General features: G+C 35.6%; 1 protein-coding gene across 1 annotated transcript in view; it reads left to right on the top strand.

The window, feature by feature from the left end:
- Ack-like (activated Cdc42 kinase-like) overlaps positions 1 to 24,263 on the top strand; it is a 35,510-nt gene that overhangs the window by 5,179 nt on the left and 6,068 nt on the right. Inside the window, exons 8-10 of the mRNA XM_067774978.1 lie at positions 2,900 to 3,053; positions 3,108 to 3,886; positions 3,948 to 4,191. Of these exons, the coding sequence (XP_067631079.1) occupies positions 2,900 to 3,053; positions 3,108 to 3,886; positions 3,948 to 4,191 (1,177 nt within the window). The remainder of the gene's footprint in view (positions 1 to 2,899; positions 3,054 to 3,107; positions 3,887 to 3,947; positions 4,192 to 24,263) is intronic.

Here is a 24,263-nt window from a genome sequence, read left to right as displayed (position 1 = left end):
GGCCAAATTAGACCTTCAGGCCATCCCTCACTCCCCACCCCCAAGTTCAATGAGGAGCTTGGGGTCGCCAAAGCCTCGTCTGTTAGTGAAACAGGATTCGCCGGGGATAGGTGAGGTTGACAATTGGGTTTGGAGAAGCTGTATATTGCGCTGGCAACCTGAAGGGTTGCGCTACACAGCCCCTTGAATCTGGTATTTTAGTCGCCTCTTACGACAGGCATACCTACCGCGGGTATATTCTGACCTCCTAACCCGCTGGGGGAAATCAATAACCCTCTTTTCAAATATGCGCCAATTTCCTTTTTTAAACGGTTTTATTTAGCTTGACTTGACAGTCCGGCCCACGGCCGTTGTGAACGAATTTTGTAATTAAAATTTAAGTAATTTCCCGATAAGGTACAAGCTTGAAACTTGAAACATAGTTCAGAACCCGATGACAATGCAATAATATGAAAAAAAAAACTCCGATAGGTGGCGCATGGATCGAAATATTTCAAAAAAACGTATTTGTGGTCCGATTCGGCTCATATTTGGAACACATAATACATATATGAATAGAAAGCGACGTATGAAAAAAAATCGCCGCCAGGTGGCGCAATGATCGAGATATTAAAAAAAAATCGTACTTGTGGTCCGATTAGGCTCATATTTGGAACACATATTACATACATGTTATAGAAAGCGACACATGAAAAGAAATCGCCGCCAGGTGGCGCAAGGATCGAGATATTCAAAAAAATCGTTTTTGTGGTCCGATTAGGCTCATATTTGGAACACGTATTTCACACATGAATAGAAAGCGACACATGAAAAAACCGCCGCCAGATGGCGCAAGGAACGAGATATTCAAAAAAAAATCGTATTTGTGGTCCGATTAGGCTCATATATGGAACACATATTACATACATGAATAGAAAGCGACATATAAAAAAACGCCGCCAGGTGGCGCAAGGAACGAGATATCCAAAAAATCGTATTTGTGGTCCGATTAGACTCATATTTGGAACACATATTACATACGTGCTATAGAAAGCGACGCATGAAAAAATCGCCGCTAGGTGGTGCAAGGATCTAGATATTCAACAAAATCGTATTTGTGGTCCGATTAGGCTCATATTTGGAACACATATTACATACATGAATAGAAAGCGACATATGAAAAAAATCGCCGCCAGATGGCGCAAGGAACCATATATTAAAAAAGGAACCCATATTACATACATGAATAGAAAGCAACATATGAAAAAAAATCGCCGCCAGGTGGCGCAAGGAACGAGATATTCAAAAAAATCGTACTTTTGGTCCGATTAGGCTCATATTTGGAAGACGTATTACATACATGAATAGAAAGCGACATATAAAAAAAAATCGCCGCCTGATGGCGCAAGGAACGAGATATTAAAAAAAGGAACACATATTACATACATGAATAGAAAGCGACATATGAAAAAAATCGCCGCCAGATGGCGCAAGGAACGAGATATTAAAGAAAAGGAACACATATTACATACATGAATAGAAAGCGACATATGAAAAAAATCGCCGCCAGGTGGCGCAAGGAACGAAATATTCAAAAAAATCGTATTTGTGGTCCGATTAGGCTCATATTTGGAACACATATTACATACATGCTATAGAAGGCGACATATGAAAAAATCGCCGCCAGGTGGCGCAAGGATCGAGATATTCAAAAAAATCGTATTTGTGATCCGATTAGGCTCATATTTAGAAAACATATTACATACATGAATAGAAAGCGACATATGAGAAAGATATTACATACATGAATAGAAAACGACATATGAAAAAAAAATCGCCGCCAGGTGGCGCAAGGAACGAGATATTAAAAAAATCGTATTTGTGGTCCGATTAGGCTCATATTTGAAACACATATTACATACATGAATAGAAAGCGACATATGAAAAAAATTGCCGCCAGGTGGCGCAAGGAACGAGATATTCAAAAAAATCGTATTTGTGATCCGATTAGGGTCATATTTGGAACACATATTACATGAATAGAATGCGACATATTAAAAAAAATCGCCACTAGGTGGCGAAAGGATCGAAATATAAAAAAAAACCTTTTTGATCCAATTTGGCTTATATTTGGAACACATATTACATACAGAAATAGAAATCACTTCATGAAAAAAAAAAATCCCGCTAGGTGTGGCAAGGATCGAGGTATTAAAAATACTCATATTTGTGGTCTGATTTGGCTCACATTTGTAACAAATATTCCATACAGTCCGGTAGAAGTGATATCAAAATATTTTGGAGTTCGAGGAGGGACAAGCATATGTGGCGCCGAGTAGAGTAGAGTCTTTGGAAGGATTATGTGACCTAGATTGTAACAAATTGACAGGAAAGAGTCCTTGTAACAATGAGTCATTAAAAGAACTAAATAGAATGAGAAATAATAGGCATTTAAATAAAGACTAAAAACTTGAAAATAAAATTTAAAAAAAAATATTTTTAAGTTAAACGGTTTTATTGATAACAATACATACATTAAGTAATAATAATACTAAAAGCTAGAAAATAATTAGGTAGGTCCTAAGTACTAGTAATCACACTCCTCAACAATCTAGAGCGTTGACCAGACACTTAAATAAAAGCGCTGAACGCGTCAAATTTCTATTGATAGTCATAAGTAAGACCAACTGAACCTTACTCCGGTTATGCTACGCCTCACATTTTTAGAAATTTCATGCGTCCAACGCTTTTATTTGTCTGATCAACGCCCCAGATTGATGAGGAGTGTGATGACTAGTACCTAGGACCTAATTATTTTCTAGTTTTTAGTATTATTACTACTTAATGTAAGTATTGTTTTCAATAAAACCGTTTAACTTAACCATTTTTTTTTTAAATTATTTTATTTAATTATTTGCAGAGATTCATTCTGTCGCACCAATGAACGAATAAGCAAACGGAAGCTGCGCACCGAAATGATATCAAAACCACAAAACGACTTCAAACACACAGGGCATGTAGGCATTGATGGTGACTCATTTGGTGATATTGCTTTTCTAGGAAACTCACAAAATGTAATGACTTCACTTTTTGTCTGCCCAAAAATTCTTACTTAAGTTTTATTACAGTATAATCATGTTCCACGACAAATTGTTACGCCATATAAACCATCAGAGGATATCGAGCAAACACCACTCTTGTTACCGCCCACACCAACTAGCCCTGATTCATTACAAACCGCCAGTGGTTATTTCCCCGAAGAAGGCCAAGGCACATCAATGAATCCAACATTTATTTCATCGACTGAAAATACACCCAAGCATTTTAATACCGGCAATGGCGCACAATCCTCATTTGAATTTCCTGGTCAACAGTCAAAATCTTTCACAAATCCTTTCACACATAAAGGGGACGAAGATGGTGGTGGTTTGGTGGGTGGTACATTTGCCATGCAAAATCATAATTATGGCTTGGATAGTCAATCGTTTCACGGTGATTTGGCGGCGGGTGGTGGTGCAGCACAACGATGGAACAAGAATGGCGGCGGCATTAGTAGTGAAGATCAACATGAATATCATGAAATTTCAGATGATGAGATGACTGCTGATAAATTAGATTTCGGTCCCTCGCTTTTAGATGAAATCAATTCAATGTTTGGTTCAATGAGTGCCAGTGTAATACAACCGAAATCAACGGATTTAGAGCAGACAAATAAAAAGAATGAGTTTGCTGAAATTACTTCGAAATTAGTTGGTAGTAAAAATAGCGGCTCAGGTGATGGGAATAGTAGCAGCAAATTTGGCACGTCTTCGAAAAAGAAATCAGCAGGTACTGTGAAACCTATATCTGTGAAAGATGAGCGTATTTTGAATCAAGCAATTGAAATTGCAAATGAAATAAGTGCGAGGTGCGTTGCAAAAATATTATTGAAAAAAAAAAAACGTAAATAATATTTAAAAAAATTTTAGATCAATGAATGATTTAGTAGGCGATCCAAACACGAACGTGCAAAGTCCTAAACGTAAATTCAGCTTTCGTTTCCCACACTTGACCAGCAGCAGTGGCAGTTCAAGTGACAAAGCGTCAGCGAATAATGGCTCGCCAACTGGTGGGGGTAACTCGAGCGGTAATGCTGCGGCGCAAAAGTCTTTATCACCATATTCGAAAAAGAAGAATTTTACTGAGGAACTTGAGAGCATACCCGATTTGCAGGTGAGTTTTTATTTTCAGAATAAATTGAGAATAAATTTAAAAGTATGCTGCAATAAATTTAAGTTTTTTGTCTGGTCGAGTTTTGATTGCAACTAAGAATGAAAGACTTAGGGCTATGAAGATATGCCTAGAAGCTTACAAATCAAATTTTTTATATTTACATTACCGACTTAGTATTTTGAAGATTATTTTTAACAAAAACTTATCCTTCTGAGACTTCTTTGATCCCTTTTGATGACTGAAACGTTGTTGTTGTTGTTGTTGTTGTAGCAGTGCTTCGCCCCACCTAACAGACGCGACCGATCACAAACTGTCATCAATATCCTCTAACGGGAGTCCAAGGAAACTTGCTGTTTCAACAGGAGTGGACCATAGGGAAAGGGGTGTTAGAGGCGTTGGTTCCACATTACAATTAAAGAGATGGTTGGTGTCATGTGGGGACACATTGCAAGCGGGGCATACATTTTGTATGTCGGGGTTGATTCTGGATAGGTAAGAGTTTAACCTGTTACAGTATCCAGAACGAAGTTGAGCCAGAGTGACACGCGTTTCCCTGGGGAGTATGCGTTCCTCTTCCGCAAGTTTTGGATACTTTACTTTGAGTACTGGGTTCACCGGGCAATTCCCGGCATAAGGTCCGACGCCTGTTTGTGGAGTTCACCAAGGACCTGCTTGTGTTTTTTCGCTTCATACGGCTGTGTTCTCAGATGCCGTATTTCCTCAAAATGCTTACGGAGATGACTCCTTAAGCCCCTAGGCGGTGCTGGCTCGTCAATCAGATGTCTGTTGGAATGCACAGGTTTCTGGGTATTCAACAGGAACTGTTTGGTCAGCATCTCGTTTCTTTCCCTGATGGGGAGTATTCTCGCCTCATTATGTAGATGGTGTTCTGGGGACATAAGAAGACAGCCCGTGGCAATTCTGAGAGCAGTATTTTGGCAGGCCTGTAGCTTCTTCGAGTGGGTAATTTTCAGGCTTGGCGACCATATGGGTGACGCGTAGCACGTAATCGGCTGGCTAATTGCTTTGTATGTAGTCATGAGCGTTTCTTTATCTTTTCCCCAGGTACTGCCAGCAAGGGATTTGAGGATTTTGTTACGGCTCTGAATTCTCGGAACAATTGCGGCTGCGTGCTCACCAAAATGTAGATCCTGATCAAACGTCACACCCAAGATTTTGGGGTGTAGGACAGTCGGTAGAGTAGAGCCATCGACGTGGATGTTCAAAATGGTCGACATTTGGGACGTCCATGTTGTAAATAAGGTCGCGGAAGATTTAGTCGGTGATAATGCCAGGTTTCGCGAGGCGAAAAAACTGGAGAGATCAGGGAGGTAGCCGTTTATTTTATTGCATAGCTCATCGATCTGTGGGCCTGGGCCTGTGGCCATTACTGTGCAGTCATCGGCGTAGGAAACGATTGTGACTCCTTCCGGTGGTGAAGGTAGCTTAGATATGTAGAAATTAAAGAAAAGTGGGGATAGGACACCACCCTGTGGCACCCCTTGTTTAATTCTCCTTGGCTTTGATGTTTCGTTTCTAAATAGCACCGATGCCTGCCGACCACCCAGATAATTTGCGGTCCACCTTTTAAGACATGGGGGAAGGGTAGACCCTTCCAGGTCTTGCAGTAACGAGCCGTGGTTGACCGTATCAAAAGCTTTTGATAGGTCTAGCGCTACGAGTACTGTTCTATGGTGGGGGTTTTGATTTAAACCGCAATTTATCTGGGTGCTAATGGCATTTAGCGTGGAGGTAGTGCTATGGAGTTTTCTGAAGCCATGCTGATGGGAGGCTAGTTGCAAATTTGCTTGGAAATAAGGGAGCAAAATGGCTTCGAGCATCTTTGCTACTGGCGATAGGAGAGATATCGGACGATACGACTCTCCTATGTTAGCTGGTTTACCAGGCTTTAGTAGCGGGACCACCTTGGCCATTCTCCATTTCTCGGGTATGACAAAGGTGGAAAGAGAAACGTGCTTAGTTGTTGTTGTTGTTGTTGTAGTGATTATGTTACTCCCCGAAGGCTTTGGGGAGTGTTATCGATGTGATGGTCCTTTGTCGGATACAGATCCGATACGCTCCGGTAACACAGCACCATTAAGGTGCTGGCCCGACCATCTCGGGAACGATTTATATGGCCACATTGAACCTTCAGGCCATCCCTCCCTCCCCACCCCCAAGTTCCATGAGGAGCTTGGGGTCGCCAGAGCCTCGTCTGTTAGTGAAACGGGATTCGCCGCTCGAAGGTGAGGTTGACAATTGGGTTGGAGAAGCTATATATTGCGCTAATTAAAAATTGACTCAAAACTGACTATCGTATGCTAGCAAATTAAGTTATTTAAAATGCAATAACAAAATATGCAGCCATAACAAACGAATCTAAATATGAATCGAAGAAGACGCAGACATTAACATCTAAAAGAGTACTCATCGTCCGTTTGCAAGAAGAAAATTCACTGTAACAGCAATAACAACTCGAAGAGGACTGAAAGCTGAAACTAGGGAGTTACAAAATGCTCATTGAGAAGAGTCCTGTGCAGGGTATCATCTTATAACAACGAAATATTTTATAATATAAAAAATGTATGTAGGGTAGTTTTGAAAATATACCGACAAAGAGAGCTGTAATCATTGAGCTCCCAAACAATAAATTTGAAATTAATGCAGTGTAAAACGTCAAATGATGTTAAATTGCTTTGAAAAAATCAGTATTGGTTGCATTTTGAAGACCGCTTCCTTAGCACAACCTATATTGAACAAATTTCGAAGCATGCACCAACTAAAAACCTTAAGCATCATATTTATTTATAAAAAATAGTAACTATCTGCCCTTGTTTTTCCCCTTCAATGTACATTACTGTATTCAAATATACATTTTTGTTTTGTTTGTTTTGTATCGCATCCGTTTCTCATTTGCTTTTGTTTGAACAAACACTTTTATTTTGAATTTTGTTCAAAAAATCAAATCCATTAAAACGTTTAGCGATTTCGTTCCTTAGGCGAAATCAAAAATGTGAATGGTCCAGATTTACGTATACCAATTTTTGATAAAGAGAGTTCTGATTTTTGTTTTGAAAAGTCACGTGAAATACTAAGTCGTCCACTGACTTTAGATCCACCTCCACAAACGCTAACAGAAGCCAACACGCCACCATCCGCCACTCATTCGTTTCGCACATCGCGTAATCAAAAAAGCATAAGCGAGAATATAATGGATATAGAGAATACTTTGAAGGCACTCAATCTTGATTTTATGCATACCTATACAGAGTTGGACAAAACCGATTCAGATGAGACACTACTGAACGAACAATTTTCGAATATCGTGTCGTCAATTGAAGATGAGATTAGCAGCGCTACTGGTAGCCTCAAATCCGCTGTATACAATTACAGCAATGGCGTACAGACAATGTTTGATTTTAATGCGGCCACAAGCCATTTAGACAAACATCTACACTATATAAATACACAGAATAATGCGCCGGCGCATTCAGTGCTTAGTGATTTGATGCAAGATCAACAAAAACTGTCCAACGAGGATAAGCGTTCGAGCACACCTGACACTGGATTTGCTTCACGCGACACAAACATTTCGCTTTCACGCCGTAGCAGTCAAAAGTCGAGCTATAGCCCACAAGAGATTTTTTATAGTCCAAAAGAGCCAGCAATGATTGCGCCCAGCGGCAGTAGCAGCAGCTATGTGGGTCAAAAAGATGGTAGTTCGTTTTTGGCATCAGAACGTTTTAGCGCCACGAGATATGGTAGTTCTGTTTCTCCCAATAAACCTATGAACGCGCTCAATGCCAGCAGCACTTCTGTGTATGCTAGTAATCAGCTAAAAGGCTTGAACATGAGCGTAGATGCTGAGCAGCACACACATTGTAGCAGCGGTCATCGTCAACGTTCTATGTCATTCACCGACAATCCAATGAATCCCATTTCGCCTGTGCTCTCCGAACCGCAACAGCGTTTGAAGCGTCGCTCAACACATTCCGCCAGTGATAGCCGCTCAACACATAAACCACATACACGCAGCGCTTCGTCTAATAAACCGCGTTCTGTACGCGCGCGCACCCTACGCCGCCTTAGCTATAACCCTATTATGTTGGATTCTAGCTCATCTAGTGATAATGATCCTGTTAGCGATTGTAATCCGAGTATTGCGCGCTCAGAGTGTGATATACGCGCGCGGGTCACTTCTCTTTATCGCCGACGGCGTCCGGTAAGCGGTGGTGGTGGCGCTAGTAGTGGTGCTTCAAATAAACTATTGACACCTGGCTGGCAAGATGATGACGCGACTGAGTTAAATATAACATCGCAGAAGCGTTTGTATGGTTCAAATGTGAGCATTAAATCGGCGCCGCATTACAATTACGGTGGCAACCGCAATGTGTCACATCATTACAATCAGCAATTGGATGAGCAATTCAGTTATGAAGAGCGCATATACGATTTTGGTGGTGGACGTGGACCAGGTAATAATTATGGCGGCGTTCCAGCTACCGCAATACAAGGATTATCCAAAGGTTTTGATTTAAATGGCGCGAATGGACGCGCAGTAGGCAATAACGCCAACAACATGCCTTTAGGCATAGGCGGCGGCGGCAGCGGCGCTGGTTCTGGTTCAGGTTCTTCTTCGGCTACATCATCGGCGCCGCCTTATAGCAGCGGTGGCGCTGGTATTGCAAGGGGCCCTAGTGCGGGTGAGCGCAACTTTAGTGCGCTAACTGGTATTAGCGCGCGCAATGCAGTTTTTCATGAATTTGACGTAAGTCGTTTGACGGGAAAAAGTCCGACTTCTAATTTTGCCTACTCTTCCCCCGATGAACGTAGCCGTGCGCATTCATCACCACCAAAATCTTTGCCGCTACCACATTTACCGCTGCTAAATACAGCGACACCAGCAAAGTCTAATGGTGGAAATGAACAAGGAAATTTGTGTAGCATTAAAAAACAAATGGAATTTCAATGGCCGGAGAAGATACATGCATCCACAGTAAAACAGAATGAGTTACTTTGGCGTCAGCAGCAGCATCACCAGCAACAACAACAGCGGCAACATCAATCCAAGTCGCAGCCGTCACATAATGCATTTTTAGGCAGCATGCGGGTTAGCAGCACCACATCAGGTGTAGGTCTTGATCTAGGCGACGATGTGCCACCACATTATACGAGTGATAGTTCTTCCAGTGATGGTGATGAATTCCCCTTTCGTTCCGAATTCATACCTCACGTACCGCCAAGTCCAGCTCCATAACTAAGAAAAATGCTGAAATATTTTTTCAATTTACTATTTGGTAATGTTTTGGACGAGCATTAATTTGTTTATGCGTCGTACAATGGAATGCTGCATGAATTTGAGAATTGAATAAGAAATAATGAATTGATTTAGGTATAAGAAATGTAATGTGTAAGACCGTCTTCTGTTAAGCTGCGCAACAGTGTAAAAGCCATTGTTTGTGTGCTGGAGTTATTCCAAACTAAAGTTTTCTATGTAAATAAGTCTTAACATATAATGTTTTACGAAAGCCATGACTTTCGCAGATGAGTTTATGTATGGATTTGTTAAAAAGTCGAAGCATGAGTCACATGATTCATTACAAGTGGGCTCTTATAGACTCATCTTGGCTTTAAAAAAAGTATTTAAGTGCTATAACAGGAGAAAAATAAGAGAGTCAGTCTTTGATTCACAGATCCACAGATCTTATATTTGTTATTGACTGTCTGGAGAATAACTTTCTTGACAAAAAATGTATTAAGCTAGAAGGCAGTGTGTTTGAAAAAGAATTGAAATATATGTAATACATTTTGTTTGGGGAATTGAAACTGAATAGTGAATAGTTGATTGGCAAAATATTTACAACACAGATAATTCTTAATATAGGGAGTGCCTTATCGATAGTAATGAACATCTGCACCGCTCACACACATACATATGTACATGCACGCATGTATAGGAAAAGTTTTTCAGTTACGCGAAATCAAAACCTCATTTTCAAATATTTAGTTGATTCTGTATTTCACAACGTTCACAATGTTTATAAAAACTCTAACATTTCGTTGCCTGAGTAGAATATAACCCACTTCTTCTTCTTCTGCATATAGCTAAGGGCCGACGCCCCCACACGTGGCTGCCAGTTCGAAAGCGCCTTATCTCAAAAATCGATTTGGAAATACCCTTTCTCAGAATTGTTTTAAAAATGCCTTGTCTCAGAAACCGGTTGAATAGCAACTTATATAAATTTTGGTCTAAAGCGATCTATCTGAGCTTATAATTTTATGAATTTATGCTGAGATGGACTTCTTTAAATAAATTCTGAAATAAGTTATTATTCAATAAACTTCTGAGACAAAAGCCGTGTTTTTTGCATGTACATAGGTGTAGAAAAAGTTATGAACTTTGCAGTCCATATAAAGTTTAAGTGCATATGTATAAACATGTAAAAAAAACACAGCTAATACTACAAAACAAGGCCTTCCACCGATTCTGATTTTGTTTTTATTTTAACCGTAAAAACACACTCCAAAGGCTTAGAGGAGAACTGCGTATTTTGGTAGTCTATAGATATGGATCTGGAACATTGGGATACTAACAGCTTCTGGTGCTAGCCCGATTTCCTCGGGGAAGATTTTTTAGCACTTCGATCCTTCGAGTCTGTGGATTTTAGTCGCCTCTCATAACAGACATGCCTACCGTGGGAATACTGAGGGCTGACCTATAAGCCGCTTTCGAAGGCTTGTTGAGATGGGCGTTTTCGAAGCGGGATTGATTTACATGCCACTCACCAGTCGATTTTCAATATATATTTTCGAAGCTTTTGTTTCTTTTGTTTGTGTATTACAATTGAGTGGTAACCCTAAGACGTCAAAAAGTTTCGAACAAAAAAGTTTACATTTTTTGAACATTTGCAATAAATTTTGTAGTTGAAGCTGGGAGCATGAAGATAGCAGCAAGCATTATGGAAAAATTGCTCAAGTTGTTTTCTTCTTTGATTAATTTTAAAAACAAATTTAATGAAGTGTATAACGAAAATTGGGTGAATTAATTTCTAACACATTTTCGAAAATTCGAAATTTTTAATTCGAACTTCCAGAAAGTTCAATAAATTTTATTCAGTTTTTATTCCAAATATAAAAAACTTTGTATGGAAGAGAGTCTAAAATTGGTGGAAAACTTGTCAAAAATCAATGCGAACTTTGAAGTTGTTCAAACTTGTACTTTGATGGATTGAAATTGATCGAACTCGCAAAAATTTCATCAAAATTCTTAGTAAAGGTTTCCCAGTTTTCTTGAAGATTTTTTAATACTTCTAAAATTTTCGGAAAAAGTTTTCGTTACACCAGGTACAAAAGTTTTTATTTTGTAATCGAACAAAAAAAAAAATACTTTGTAAAAATGAATTTTCTGTCCTAGTGATTTAGAAAAAAATGAAAATGTAATTGAAAGGAATGGAGAAAATTTCAATTACATTTTCAATTCCTCTCGAAATAGTTTTTGCTTTTTTTAAGGAACTGAAACGCCATCAATTCCCTTGATCAGATTTTAAATTTTATAATCTGAGATTAACAGTTTAGTTACATTAATAAAAGGTCACATTTGTTTTATTTTTCAAAAAAGTTAAACAAAAATTTGCAAAGATTTTAAATTTGTTTTAGATTTTTCCACACATTTCGAGTTTTTATAAACTTTGTAAATAACTTTTTATGTATGCCAAATTGTTATGAAAATATGCAGTTCCATTTTGATACGTACGAACTGTATTTCGCCGGCTGAGCGGAAGGTTGCCTTTTCTTGTACAGCAGTGAACAGAAAAATAGCAGTGGCTATTGTTTTCAATTTTCGTCAATTAAATTCCGCTACCTTTAATTTTGATATTTTAGGAAAACCTTCCATAAACTTTAAAATTGAAACTAAGCAAACCAATCTGCAAAAATGTTTTCGAAAAAACACCTGAATTCGAAAACAATTTATAGTATTTTCGAAATTTTTGTTTGGAGTTCTCTGAATTTTTTTTAGTATGCAGTATTCTAGATCAATAAATTTATATAAGTCTTTCAATGTAAAAGGTCTAGCGCTCTCAAAATTCGCATTGGTTTTTGAAAATAGTGTTTCAGATTTTTTTCCAGATAACAAATTGTTTTCACACTTTGTTTGGAGTAGAATCTTAAACAACATTCGGCAAAAAACTGTAGAAAATCAATGCGAATTTTTTAAGACCTATAATTTGTACTTTGTTAGACTAAAATTGATTGGGCTACAAGATCACATACCCAAAAAAAAATTTAGGGAACTCCAAAAAAAGGTGAAATTTCCGTAAAATTTTCCTGAAATGTCGAACTGTTTCGAAAACATTTTTGAGTTTGAATAGTTTCAGCTACAAAATTCATAGAAATATTTCTTAAAATAGCGGGAACTACCACCGTTATTTGTTTGATCGCTGCTGTGTATGACTTACAGTACAGTCGGAAAGTATTAGAACAAGGTGACCAAAGTTGTTTTCGTCAGTTTAGCGTATTATTTATTAAAATATTATTCACATATTCGCAGTAGTTTTGTACATACAACTTAGTTCTATGATCCGAAGACATTTTTAAATAATTTTACTGAAAGTTCCATCAAAATTTATAAGAAAACAGTGAATATGTTAATTTAAGCGATTTTCTTGAAAATGGCCACCTTTTGCTTCGATGACTGCAAAGAATAATTTCGGCACCCTTTCGATGAGTTTTTGAAGTGTTTGATGTGGAATATTATTCCACGCTTCGTTTAAACAATCCCAGAGGTCAGGATGGCTTGTTGACTCTAGATCTCTCACACGATCCAATTCTTCCCACAATAGCTCGATGCGATGTAATCGGGGGATTTTGGTGGCCACTCCATTGTATCAAGGTCACCTGCGTCTTTCTTTCGCTCTAAATAAGAAGTACAATGTTTTGATGTATGTTTCGGATCGTTATCTTGTTCGTAAATGAATCCACAACCTATCGAATTAATGTCAGATGGTATTGCATGGCGTTGGAGTATACTGTGATACTGCCATTTTTTCATAATTCCTTCTATTTTTTTAGTTGACCAACGCCAGCGTAGCTGAAACAGACCCAAACCATCATTGAGCCACCGCCATGTTCCACAGTTGGCACAATGAAATCTGCTTTGAATCTTTCATTGACGTTTCTGCGAACATATTGACGCCTATGGCTACCGAAAAGTTCGAATTTTGATTAGTCTGACCATAAAATTGATTTCCACTGATCAATCGTCCAGTCAATATGTTGTTGAGCCAACTTCAGTATTTTCTGTTAATTTACTGGCCGTAGAAGTGGCTTTCTGATAGCAATGCGTCCAATCATACCTTTTTCACTAAGCCGGCCTTTGGCTGTCGTGAGCGATATTGGTGAATCCAAGTCTTCATTGATTTCAGCACGAATTTATGATGCAGATTTCCGTCGATTGGCATATATTTTGTTATCGATTCTTTGATTTGTATTTATTGGTCGACCAGATCGTTTTCTGTTAGTATTCTGTCCAGTTTCCCGATATCTTCTAATGGCCGTATGAACTGAACATAGATATATTTTCAAAAATTTGGCTATTTCTCTTTAGTTTTTCCATGTTTTTTGCAAAATAATGATTTGGGCTCGTATTTCGACGGATATTTCCTTTCGCTTGACCATTTTCAATCTGGAAAAATACAATTTTGATGCTATTTCAACATCAACACCTTTTTTACCTGCCTGTACTGTAACAGCTTTCAAATCGCATTTCTTTTCACATCGTTTTGCAGAGTAAGTCTCTTGTATATTTTGTTTTAACATATTCTAATCAGTTTGTGATCGAGTTCGCGGTTTTGCGTAAAAAAGGCATTTGAACAATAATAACTAAGTTTTTCAGTAAAAAAAAATAACATTCATAAGAAAACACGAATAGAGATAATAAAATACACAAGAAAAGTAAATTTATCTTTGGCTACACAAAAGACAATGGAAAAATTAATTGTTTATGACGAAAACACAAAACTGTATCACTTTTTAATAGCTGCATTTGATTTTCCTCGCATTTGTCTAGTTTTAAGAAAAGTTTAAGATACTAGTAAGGAAAGTTTAAAATAACTTCCGTAAGAAATCGGCCTTTTTAAACCAAGTACTGTGCGAAAATCCAAAAACCAGCTTTTGCCCTGTCCGTCCTGATCTCGCGTTGTTTCAGTTTTTCCCAAACATTAAATTAAATTTACTCTTCTTGTTTGCTTCTTAAAGCCTCTTCATCTGGGAGCTGAAACACTTGGCTTTGTACAGGTCAGTTGCTTTTGGTTTTACGAAACTGTTGTGAGTGTGACGTCACATTATCAAAGATTTTAAAGTTATACAATCCGTATTTTTTGATAGCAGCTACAAAGACTTCGAAAAAGTCGATGAATATTGACACAATTTTTCGTCGTCACTTGCCAATTTTGGTTTGGAACGAATACAGTTCTGGTGTTGTACCACAGTGTAATTTTTATTCTAGAGACGCTTGTTCGCATGTGAAATGGATTTGCAGCAGATCATAAGCGCAATATTTGGTACCAAGCATTCCGTAAATAACCGAGAGTAGCAAACACAACTCTCTTTTACTTTGATATTGTGTTGTCACATTCAGAGAGCGTAGTCTCAACATCAAAAAGTAACGGACCTGCGCCTAGCCAAATTTGTATTCTGTGATTTTTAGCATAAGGCCTGAATTTATCAATTGTACAGTCTTCGCCATTTCACGAGGTTTTAACAAAGGTCTTTCTCGAAAAAGTAGAAATTTTAGCATTTGCACTATGCCGTAAATAACCATAATCTGTATCCGATTTCAATTTTTAGGCGTTTTATGTTGAATAAAGTTTCAATCCAAAGTTTGTGGGAACAGTTACTATAAAAATTAGGCGTCCACAGCACAATTTCCGATAGCCAAATACATAAATAGAGCAGCGAGCAGAAAAATAGCAATAAAACTTGTATTCGATTTCGTCAGTTAAACTCTTTTTTATTTTCGATATTTTAAGGAAAAACTTCTTTAAGCTTTGTTACTCAAACCATACAAATCAATCTCAATAACGTTTTTGAAAAAATTAAGCTTTTTATTTGGAGTTCAAATTTAAACTGTATTAATTGAATTGGGTCACGGCAAAGCAACATCAAAATTTTAGAAAAAAGTTTTTTCAACTAGAAAAAACAATTTTCTAACGGGCTCACCCCTCGGCAGTGTTTGGCAAGCACTCCTCATCAAAACTCATCTGCCTTGCAGATGCCGTCCGAAGTAGGTATAAAACAAGCAGGTTCCGTCCCGCTAATTTGTAAGAAAAATAAAACGGAGCACGACGCAAATCGGAAGAGCAGCTCGGCCTAAAATCTCTTCGGAGGTTATCGCGCCTTACATTTTTTTTATAACTTGTACTTTGTTATAGTAAAATTGATCGGGCTATTACATTGCATAATAAAAAAAATCAGAGAACTCCAACCTTTTCGAAAAAATTTCCTGGAACTTAGCATTTTTTTGGTTTGCATAGTTTCAGTTGATACAATTTTCTCTGAAAATATCGAAATTGAAAATAAAAGATTTTAACTGAAGAAATTTGATAAACATGGGTATTGCTTTTTTTGTTCTGTTCTGAAACAGGTTTCTTCTACCGTCGTTAACAAAATCATCACTTCAAACAGGGATAAATCCACCCACTCCTTTTTTTGTATGGGAAATTACAAAATTATAATGAAATATACTCCGCGTTGACCCCGTCTTCCCCACATGTGATAAGTTCTACATTCTAGTATAGTTTCGAACTTTTTATTTCAGCTTTGATCAACTGAATACGGCTTAAACTATTTTATAAATTTTTTTGTTTAGTAATAAAACGAGTACATATAGTAAATGTTTTAAAAATGGATCAATAAATATCGGCTTCCTAACATTTTGATTTGTACGCCATCTATCGAATAAATTTTTTTACAAGGGGGTTTGCAGTATTTATTATATCTGACCATAGTCTTCATTATCTGACCATATATACATTTTTCTCAATAAAATGAGTAGCATTAAATATAGCTGTAAGTCATTAATTTATAAACTAACCTGAGCTTAATGTAATTTTTATACAGCGCTTTGAAACGCAAAAATATATATTTTCAGTATTTTAGTGTTAAGACTATCCATATTTAAAACTAAACCTTTTAAAAAAACAGTCCTGTCAAATAGCTTACAAATAAATGTAGAGCTTACGATTTCTCGAACATGTTCGAGAAGAGATTTTTCGCGAGTCTCGCTTTCTCGCGAGATTCTCGAATCTCGAATTACTCGTAAGGCTCACGAGCTTCTCGAAAATGAACTTAATATTTCATTGGCTGTTTTATATAGAGCTTATGATTTCTTCTGGAGCACAAGTCAAAATGTCCGCAAAACCACAAGTAAAAAACCTCGAAATGTATAGAATATTGGCAATGCAGCGACTGAATTGAAAGTCGAGAGGATCGCGAGTATTACGAGTAATTCGAGAATCTCGCGAGTCTTACGAGAAATTCGAGATTCGAGAATCTCGCGAGCCTTACGAGTAATTCGAGATTCGAGAATCTGGCGAGAAGCTATGTTCTTGATGTCTCGTTGAAAAATAAAATATTGCGAACAAAATTATATGTATAATAAATATGTTTTGAGTTAAATGTCATTGAAGCAATATAAACAACAAACAAGTCACAAGTAAAAAAAAAACCAAGTGTATAAATACTGTCCATATAGCGATTAAGTAAGAATGTCGAGAAGCTCGAGAGATTTACGAAGTTACACATGAGAATCTTGCGAGAAGTCGAGCTCTCGATTTCTCGGGTCTCGAAAATCTCGCTTGTTCTCGTGTTCGAGAAGAAATCGTAAATAAATGTGAACTAAAATAAAAAATCTTAAAATGTAAAAATAAAGTTCCAGTAAACATTGGCCAAAGTGGGAGAGCGAGCCAGCTTTGTATTTCATAAAAGCAGATTTATTAGCGGTGTTTTTTGTTTACGTGTATATACAACTGCATTCGCTGGTAAAAAAAAACGCGTATCATCACTTAGATAATGCTTAGGAGACACATCTAGTGGCAATTATTGAAGACATGCAGCAGTGGCAAATAACTCGCTACAGAACGTGTTGTTCTGAATAGCGGAGACACGCACCTCTGTTGGTCATAGTGTATAACCTATAGTTGAAGCGGTTGCGATTAATAGTGGACTCACACACTTTATGGAGAGAAACCATTCAGTTGTAACTAAGTACAATGCATACTGAAATTTAGCAGTACTAATTTTCTGCGCAACAATGTCATAAATGTAGATAAAGCTACACACTTAGTAGTCCATATAAAGTTTAAGTGCATATGTATATAATGTAAAAAAACCACAGCTATTGAATGCAAAAATAAGGTCGGTGCCTATATGAAGTAAAATGCGTTTTTAATATCATGTGACTAGGGGCAAAATGTATGAAATTATAAAAAAAAATTATAAAAGCATATAGTAACTTATAGCCATTTCCGTATGATTGAGGGCAAACTGGGCCCGTATTACGTGTTACGATCAGTGACTGAAAACCATTATCACTTCAGCGATAACTTTTCAAGTGTCTAACGAAATCTAAAAATTAAAATAAGTTATGGATCTAACGAGTTCTATTTGTCGCTAGTTTGCATATGGGGTATTCCATCCCATTTCGACCAATTTGGAACCCGACCCCTTTAGAATTGGCTGAAAGTTTTTCTTCTTTTTCTAGCTTACGAAAGAGGTTTTTCAGAATTTTTTCAAATTTTTTCATCCAACTCACAAAAAGTTATGAATTAAAAAAAAAAAACCGTTTTTGTTTTCAAAATGCTATAACTTTTTCAAAAATTGACCGTTTGGGATCTTTTTTTTTTTAAATTTGTTTTTAAATGTACTTTTCGGAAAAAATACAAAAAAATTTTTAAAGTTTTTTTTTTTTCCAGGTTCGATTCGAGCTCAAGGCCAGAACAATAATTTTTTTCTAATGATAATTATTGTTATTTTTTAATGCTGCGCTAACCATGCCTAAAGCGTACTGATGATGAAGGCTTAGCACCCTTCGAAATGGATCTATCTGCGCAGCTATGGCAGGTTGTCTGAAAAATTTTCTACTTACTATTCCAAAAACAAAATACAATTTTTCAAATTTAGAAAAATTAAAAAATAACAATAATTATCATTAGAAAAAAATTATTGTTCTGGACTTGAGCTCGAATCGAACCTGAATCATTTATCAATAGGCCGATAAAAACAAAAACAATTGTTTTTTTTTTTAATTTTTCAGTTTTTCGAGATTTTTCGAATTTCGCCATTTTTTTCTCATAAAAAACTTCAATCAAAAATCGGCCCACTCCGGGATTAGTGGGGATGATTGCAGACCCCACTAATCCCAGAGTGGGCAGATTTTTTTCATATTTTTTTTTATTTAATTGAAAAAAAAATTTTCAAAAATAAAAATTTTTTTTTATCAATTTTATTTATATAACAAAAAATGTAAGAAAATGATTTTTAAGTATTCTTTTCTTTATATATTATGGTAATCTATGATTAAAATGACTCGCTTTCGCTGTCCAGCAACTGCATTGGTTATTTTAATCGTAGATTACCATAATATATAAAGAAAAGAATACATAAAAATCATTTTCTTACATTTTTTTGTTATATAAATAAAATTGATAAAAAAAAATTTTTATTTTTCAAAATTTTGTTTCAATTAAATAAAAATTTTGTTTCAATTAAAAAAAAAAAATCGGATTAGTGGGGTGATTGCAGTATTGATTTAAGTTTTTTATGAGAAAAAAAAATGGCGAAATTCGAAAAATCTCGAAAAACTGAAAAATTAAAAAAAAAACTAAAAATTTTTTTGTATTTTTTCCGAAAAGTACATTTAAAAACAAATTAAAAAAAAAAGATCCCAAACGGTCAATTTTTGAAAAAGTTATAGCATTTTGAAAACAAAAACGGTGTTTTTTAAAAATTCATAACTTTTTTTGAGTTGGATGAGAAAATTTGAAAAAATTCTGAAAAACGTCTTTCGTAAGCTAGAAAAAGAAGAAAAACTTTCAGCCAATCCTAAAGGGGTCGGGTTCAAAATTGGTCGAAATGGGATGGAATACCCCATATACAATTCATCCGGTCAAACGTTTCAGAGCTATTGTAATTTAAAAAATGTGTTTCGATCACGGATCGTAACACGTAATTTGGGCCCTGATTTGCGAAAGTACACATACGTAAGTACATATGTCCTGCTGCGCGCTTTGTACTTTGGCTCTAACTTTTACCCATTTCTTGCTAATGATTTTATACACACTTTGGTTTTAATTCTAATTGCTCATGATCAGTGACATTTGTTTTAGAGCACTGCGTTATTAGTAATGTTTCCGCTGTTTTTAATCACCACGTCAATAACAAAATAAAATATTGTTTAAACTTTAAAGTTATGAACAACTGTCGCTAATCAAGTTACAACATTTTTTTCTTCAAAATTATTTGAATTTGTTAGGCTTATTTTTTTCTGAGAGGCATTTCTTTAAATTTGAGCGATAATGAGTTAAAATGTCCCACATACATACGTCGTAAAGGAAAGAGAAAAGTCACGAGGCGCAAAGCAAGGAACAACTTTTTTGGTTCAGTTTTAAATATGTTTTTTTAATTATTTCGTTTAATTTTTCTTTTATATTGAATCATTTTGGCCGTTGAGAGTTTAAGCAAAATGCAAAGATATCCTGACTCTTTCTCCTACACGTTTCAATAAATTTGGTACCTTCCTCACGGAAATATGCTGTCCATACCATATCAGTAACAGATCTCCCTGAGTAAGCACAAAATTTAATGAAACGCGTAGGAAAATTGAGGCAAGCTTTATATTCACTTAAAGACTAAGAGCCCGTGACTGCCAGACCTTCGTCATTGTCTGTCTGGATAAATCCACTATGGAAAGTGTCTTGCAATGAGCGTAATGACTTCTAATACGACTAATCTTGTTTTGTTGACTTTCCAGCAGGGTAGATAATATATATAATATAGTTATACCGTTGGAAGACAATATATGAAAATTAGCTGATATCAGCTAAATCCACCATATTTCCAGCTTCATTGTAAACCACCATTCCTACTTCAAGGTATGCGCTGACGAAATTTCTGATTTTTTTTTTTAAATTAACGAAGGTCTGGCAGTCACGGGCTCTTGCTCTATTAAAACACCGTCTAAAAGCTCTAATATAAAACATAGAAAACATTTGTTTCGGCCAATGTATTACATAAATGTGTATACTTTTGAATTTTTAACGGTAAATATGGACATAAACGAGTACATATTTAATAGTCAGGCTTCTTTGGCGAAACAAATCTAAAATAAGCCTACAACTAAAATTAGTTTTGTAAGCCGTTAAGTTAATTCTCTAAAAAAAGCGACACTAAATATGAGAATGTAATTAAAGCAATAAAAGCATAAATTGAATTTGTATTCATTTTAATTGCATATCTGCATTGCCTGCTGCATTTATGAAGTTTTATAATAAACAAAGAACACAATTAATTAAATATTGCTAAAATGTGAAAAATTAAAAAAAAAATTAAATCTTAAAAATTAAATAAATCTGCAATATTTTCTATTCTATTATAAAACTAAATTTCTAAACTATTTATAAAACTCAAAAATAACTTAACAAATGCATAAATATATAATCAAACTAATATTATATACAATATATACATAAATATTAATATATTATATATGTATAAAAATACATACATACATACAAATATGCTACATGTTTAGTATGCAAATAATAAGATATCAATTGAGCAGAAACTGATAAAAATTGTGAAAAAGACGTTGCCATGTTGTGTTGAATAAAAATGTTGCTAAATTTCGGCATTAATTGAAATGTTAAAATGATTAAAGTTCAAATAAAATTTGCAAAATAATTTGATCGCAAAACTTTTCAATTCGAACAGTTCAATTGGTAATTTGCATGCAGTTGAAAAAAAAGGGTTTGATTGTTTAAAATCTACAAAAATAAAAACGAAAGAATTGAAAATTTACATAATAACAAAGATACAAATAAATAATATTTAAAAAACGTAAATAAATATTACTGTATTTCTATAAAAAAATTAACTTATTTGTGTTTTATTTGTAAAAAAAATTTTGGTTACAGATTTTTTTCAAAAGCGTGCTTTGCTAGCGAACGATAATTTTATTAAAGAACGTCCTATCTCCGAATTTGGTTTAAAAATACACTTCCCATTATAAATTGAATAATTTCCAGTCAACAAAGCGTATTTTGAAACGAATTCTGTGGTATAGCTTTCCTTAACGAAATTTCTGAATTCAACTGGTTTCAGCCGCTTTTGATCTATGGCATTTTAGAAATTAATTATTGTATACCTCATCCTTCTACTAATAAGTCGATATCGACTGCTGAGTGGAATATACCATATCTCGGCTGCAGTTTCGAAAACACCCTATCTCGTAAAACATTTGAATAAAGCCCTATTCTCAGAATTAGGTTGTAGAAGGCCTTATCCCGGACATTTTTTCATCAACGCCCCAGCTAGTGTCTAAAGTGTATTGAATATGAGCTCATATAGGACATTTTTAAAACAATATCTGAGTTAGGGCGTTCTTCAACCGATCTCTGAAATAGTGCGTGGTTCAACAATTTTCTGAGATAGGACGTTTTCTAAACGGCATACGATGATACATTACTCTAAGCAGTCGATATGACATTTAAATTGATACTTTCTTCATCGAAAAAATATCATGCGTTTTTTTTCGTTCAAATAGTTTTAATTTGCGAAACTGTTTTATGTGTCATTTTTCGCTAAATTTTTGTCGTCTTTTTTCATCAAAAATATTTTTAAGTGTGTTTTCTATCCCGGTCTATCATACTGCACCAAAAAGTCAGTTTTGGAGAAAATGGTACTTAACAGGTTTACACTCCAAGTACACGATATATTTTTAGTCCCAAATTGCGTGGAATATTTTTCGGCGCATGTAACAGAACTAGATAGTGACTTTGGATTTGTAGCTCTCTGTGTCACTAATCAAAGACACAAAAAATTATTGTTGAAATTTTGTACGCGTTTTTGTATGATTTTATATGTTTGAATATTGTGACGAATATTAGTGGCACTAAGTGATACTCACATCACTAATCTGATACTAAGTAAATAAAGCAACAAAAACAATAAAGCAAGCTGCCACACTTGTATGTACGTAAACAAATTAGTCATTATGTCTACACATATGTACGTACACGCAGCGGAGAGCAACGCACAAACACATGCATATATCTATATCTGAGATACTCCCAAAAGTAGACAATCATCTGTGGAAGTATCACTCACATATACACGCGCATGGGTTATGCGAGAAGCTATAATCATCGTGCATCTGTAGTTATAGCTGAGAAATTTATAGCTGGTAAACTAGTAGTAAATTCTGAAATAGAAACGCCTAGAAGTATGCGAACGAGGAAATCACAGAGTATAAAAGGAGGTAAAGCTGAGAATCAGAATGAGTTTGATTTAAGCACGCTATATGTTGAGAAGTAGAAGTGCTATTGTGAAGTACTTTAATAAAGGCCATTTTGCATTACTGAATAGTGGAGTTATTTATTCAACAGTTTAGTGATTCGAACGTTAGTAGAAGGTTGCAAATAAAAGGAATTGCACTAAATTCGTTACAATATTTTCAGGTACACTGGTTCGTCGAAATTCTAGTTAAAAGAAAAAATAGCAACCAAAAATAGTAATAGTAAATAGTGCCAGACCTTCGTCATTACATAAAAGTTGAAATTTCGCCAGTGCATATTTCCAGTTGAAGCAGGATAGTTGGTCTATTATAAAATTTGAGTCATAGTGGCTTTAACAGATATCGTGCAAAAATTGTTCAGAAAAATATACCTTTCTTTCGTCATTTTATAAAGGCTGATTTTTTTCATATATGGTCTTCGTCATGATATAAGTACCCACTAGCCTCATTGCCAGACACTTTCCATAGTGGCTTTGTCAAGCCAGACACTTTATAATATAAAACTGTACTTTTTCATAAAGCTAAATACTTTTTCATAAGCTGAAAGTTTTGTAAGGCAAACAATATTTCAAAAGTTTTTTTGTAAGATTTTGTATTCGAATTTCAGTATAAAATTGCTTCGATGTTCTTTGAAGTTTAGAAGGATTAAAAGTGTCTGGCTAATCAAAGCCACTATGGAAAGTGTCTGGCAATGAGGCTAATGGTTTCTTATATCGTGACGAAGACCATATATGAAAAGCAATCTTTATGAAATGTCGAAAGAAAGGTCTATTTTTCTGCAAAATTTTTGCACGATATCTGTTAAAGCCACTATGACTAAAGTTTTATAATAGACCAACGATCCTGCTTCAGTTGGAAGTATGCACCGAGGAAATTTCAACTTTTATAAAATGACGAAGGTCTGGCAGTCATGGGTTCTGGCTCTATAACAAACATTCGAAAACAAAACTTTTATCAGAATCAAAAATTTATAGTCAAAATCAGAAATCCATTAAGAAATGTTCTACCCTAATTCAAGAAAATACCAAATTCAAAAGAAAAATGCAACAAAGTTTTAATCCAAATTCGAAATGAAATCCCAGTTTAAATAAAATTCGAGTTCCAAAACCAAGCCTTGCAAAATCTAATACTAAAACGAAATATAATAGATTCCCTATTCTGAATTCAGCAACGTTTCCAAAAACGAATCTAAATGATAATTCAAGTCAAAATCATATTTAAATTTAAGACCTTAACTTAAAATCGAAACAAAAATTAAATCTAACCACACATAGAAACTTCTAATAATCCCCAACTCTAGCTACAAGAAAAAAATCCTATTTAAAAGCAATCCGAGTTCTAAAAGTAATTCACAATTACATCGTGACTATATAAAACAAATCCAAAACTAAATTCACATTCAACTACAAACACTGATTCCGGTCTTGTCTTTTCGCGTGAGCGGACATGCGAACGTCAATTGTCGGGCTTTTTTGCGTTGAGTGGAAAATTAAAATAGGCCTCA

This window comes from Eurosta solidaginis, chromosome 3 (assembly GCF_040869045.1).
Source record: "Eurosta solidaginis isolate ZX-2024a chromosome 3, ASM4086904v1, whole genome shotgun sequence".
NCBI lineage: Eukaryota > Metazoa > Arthropoda > Insecta > Diptera > Tephritidae > Eurosta > Eurosta solidaginis.
Note: the sequence above shows the minus strand (reverse complement) of the source record. Positions and strands in the feature narration are given on the sequence as shown.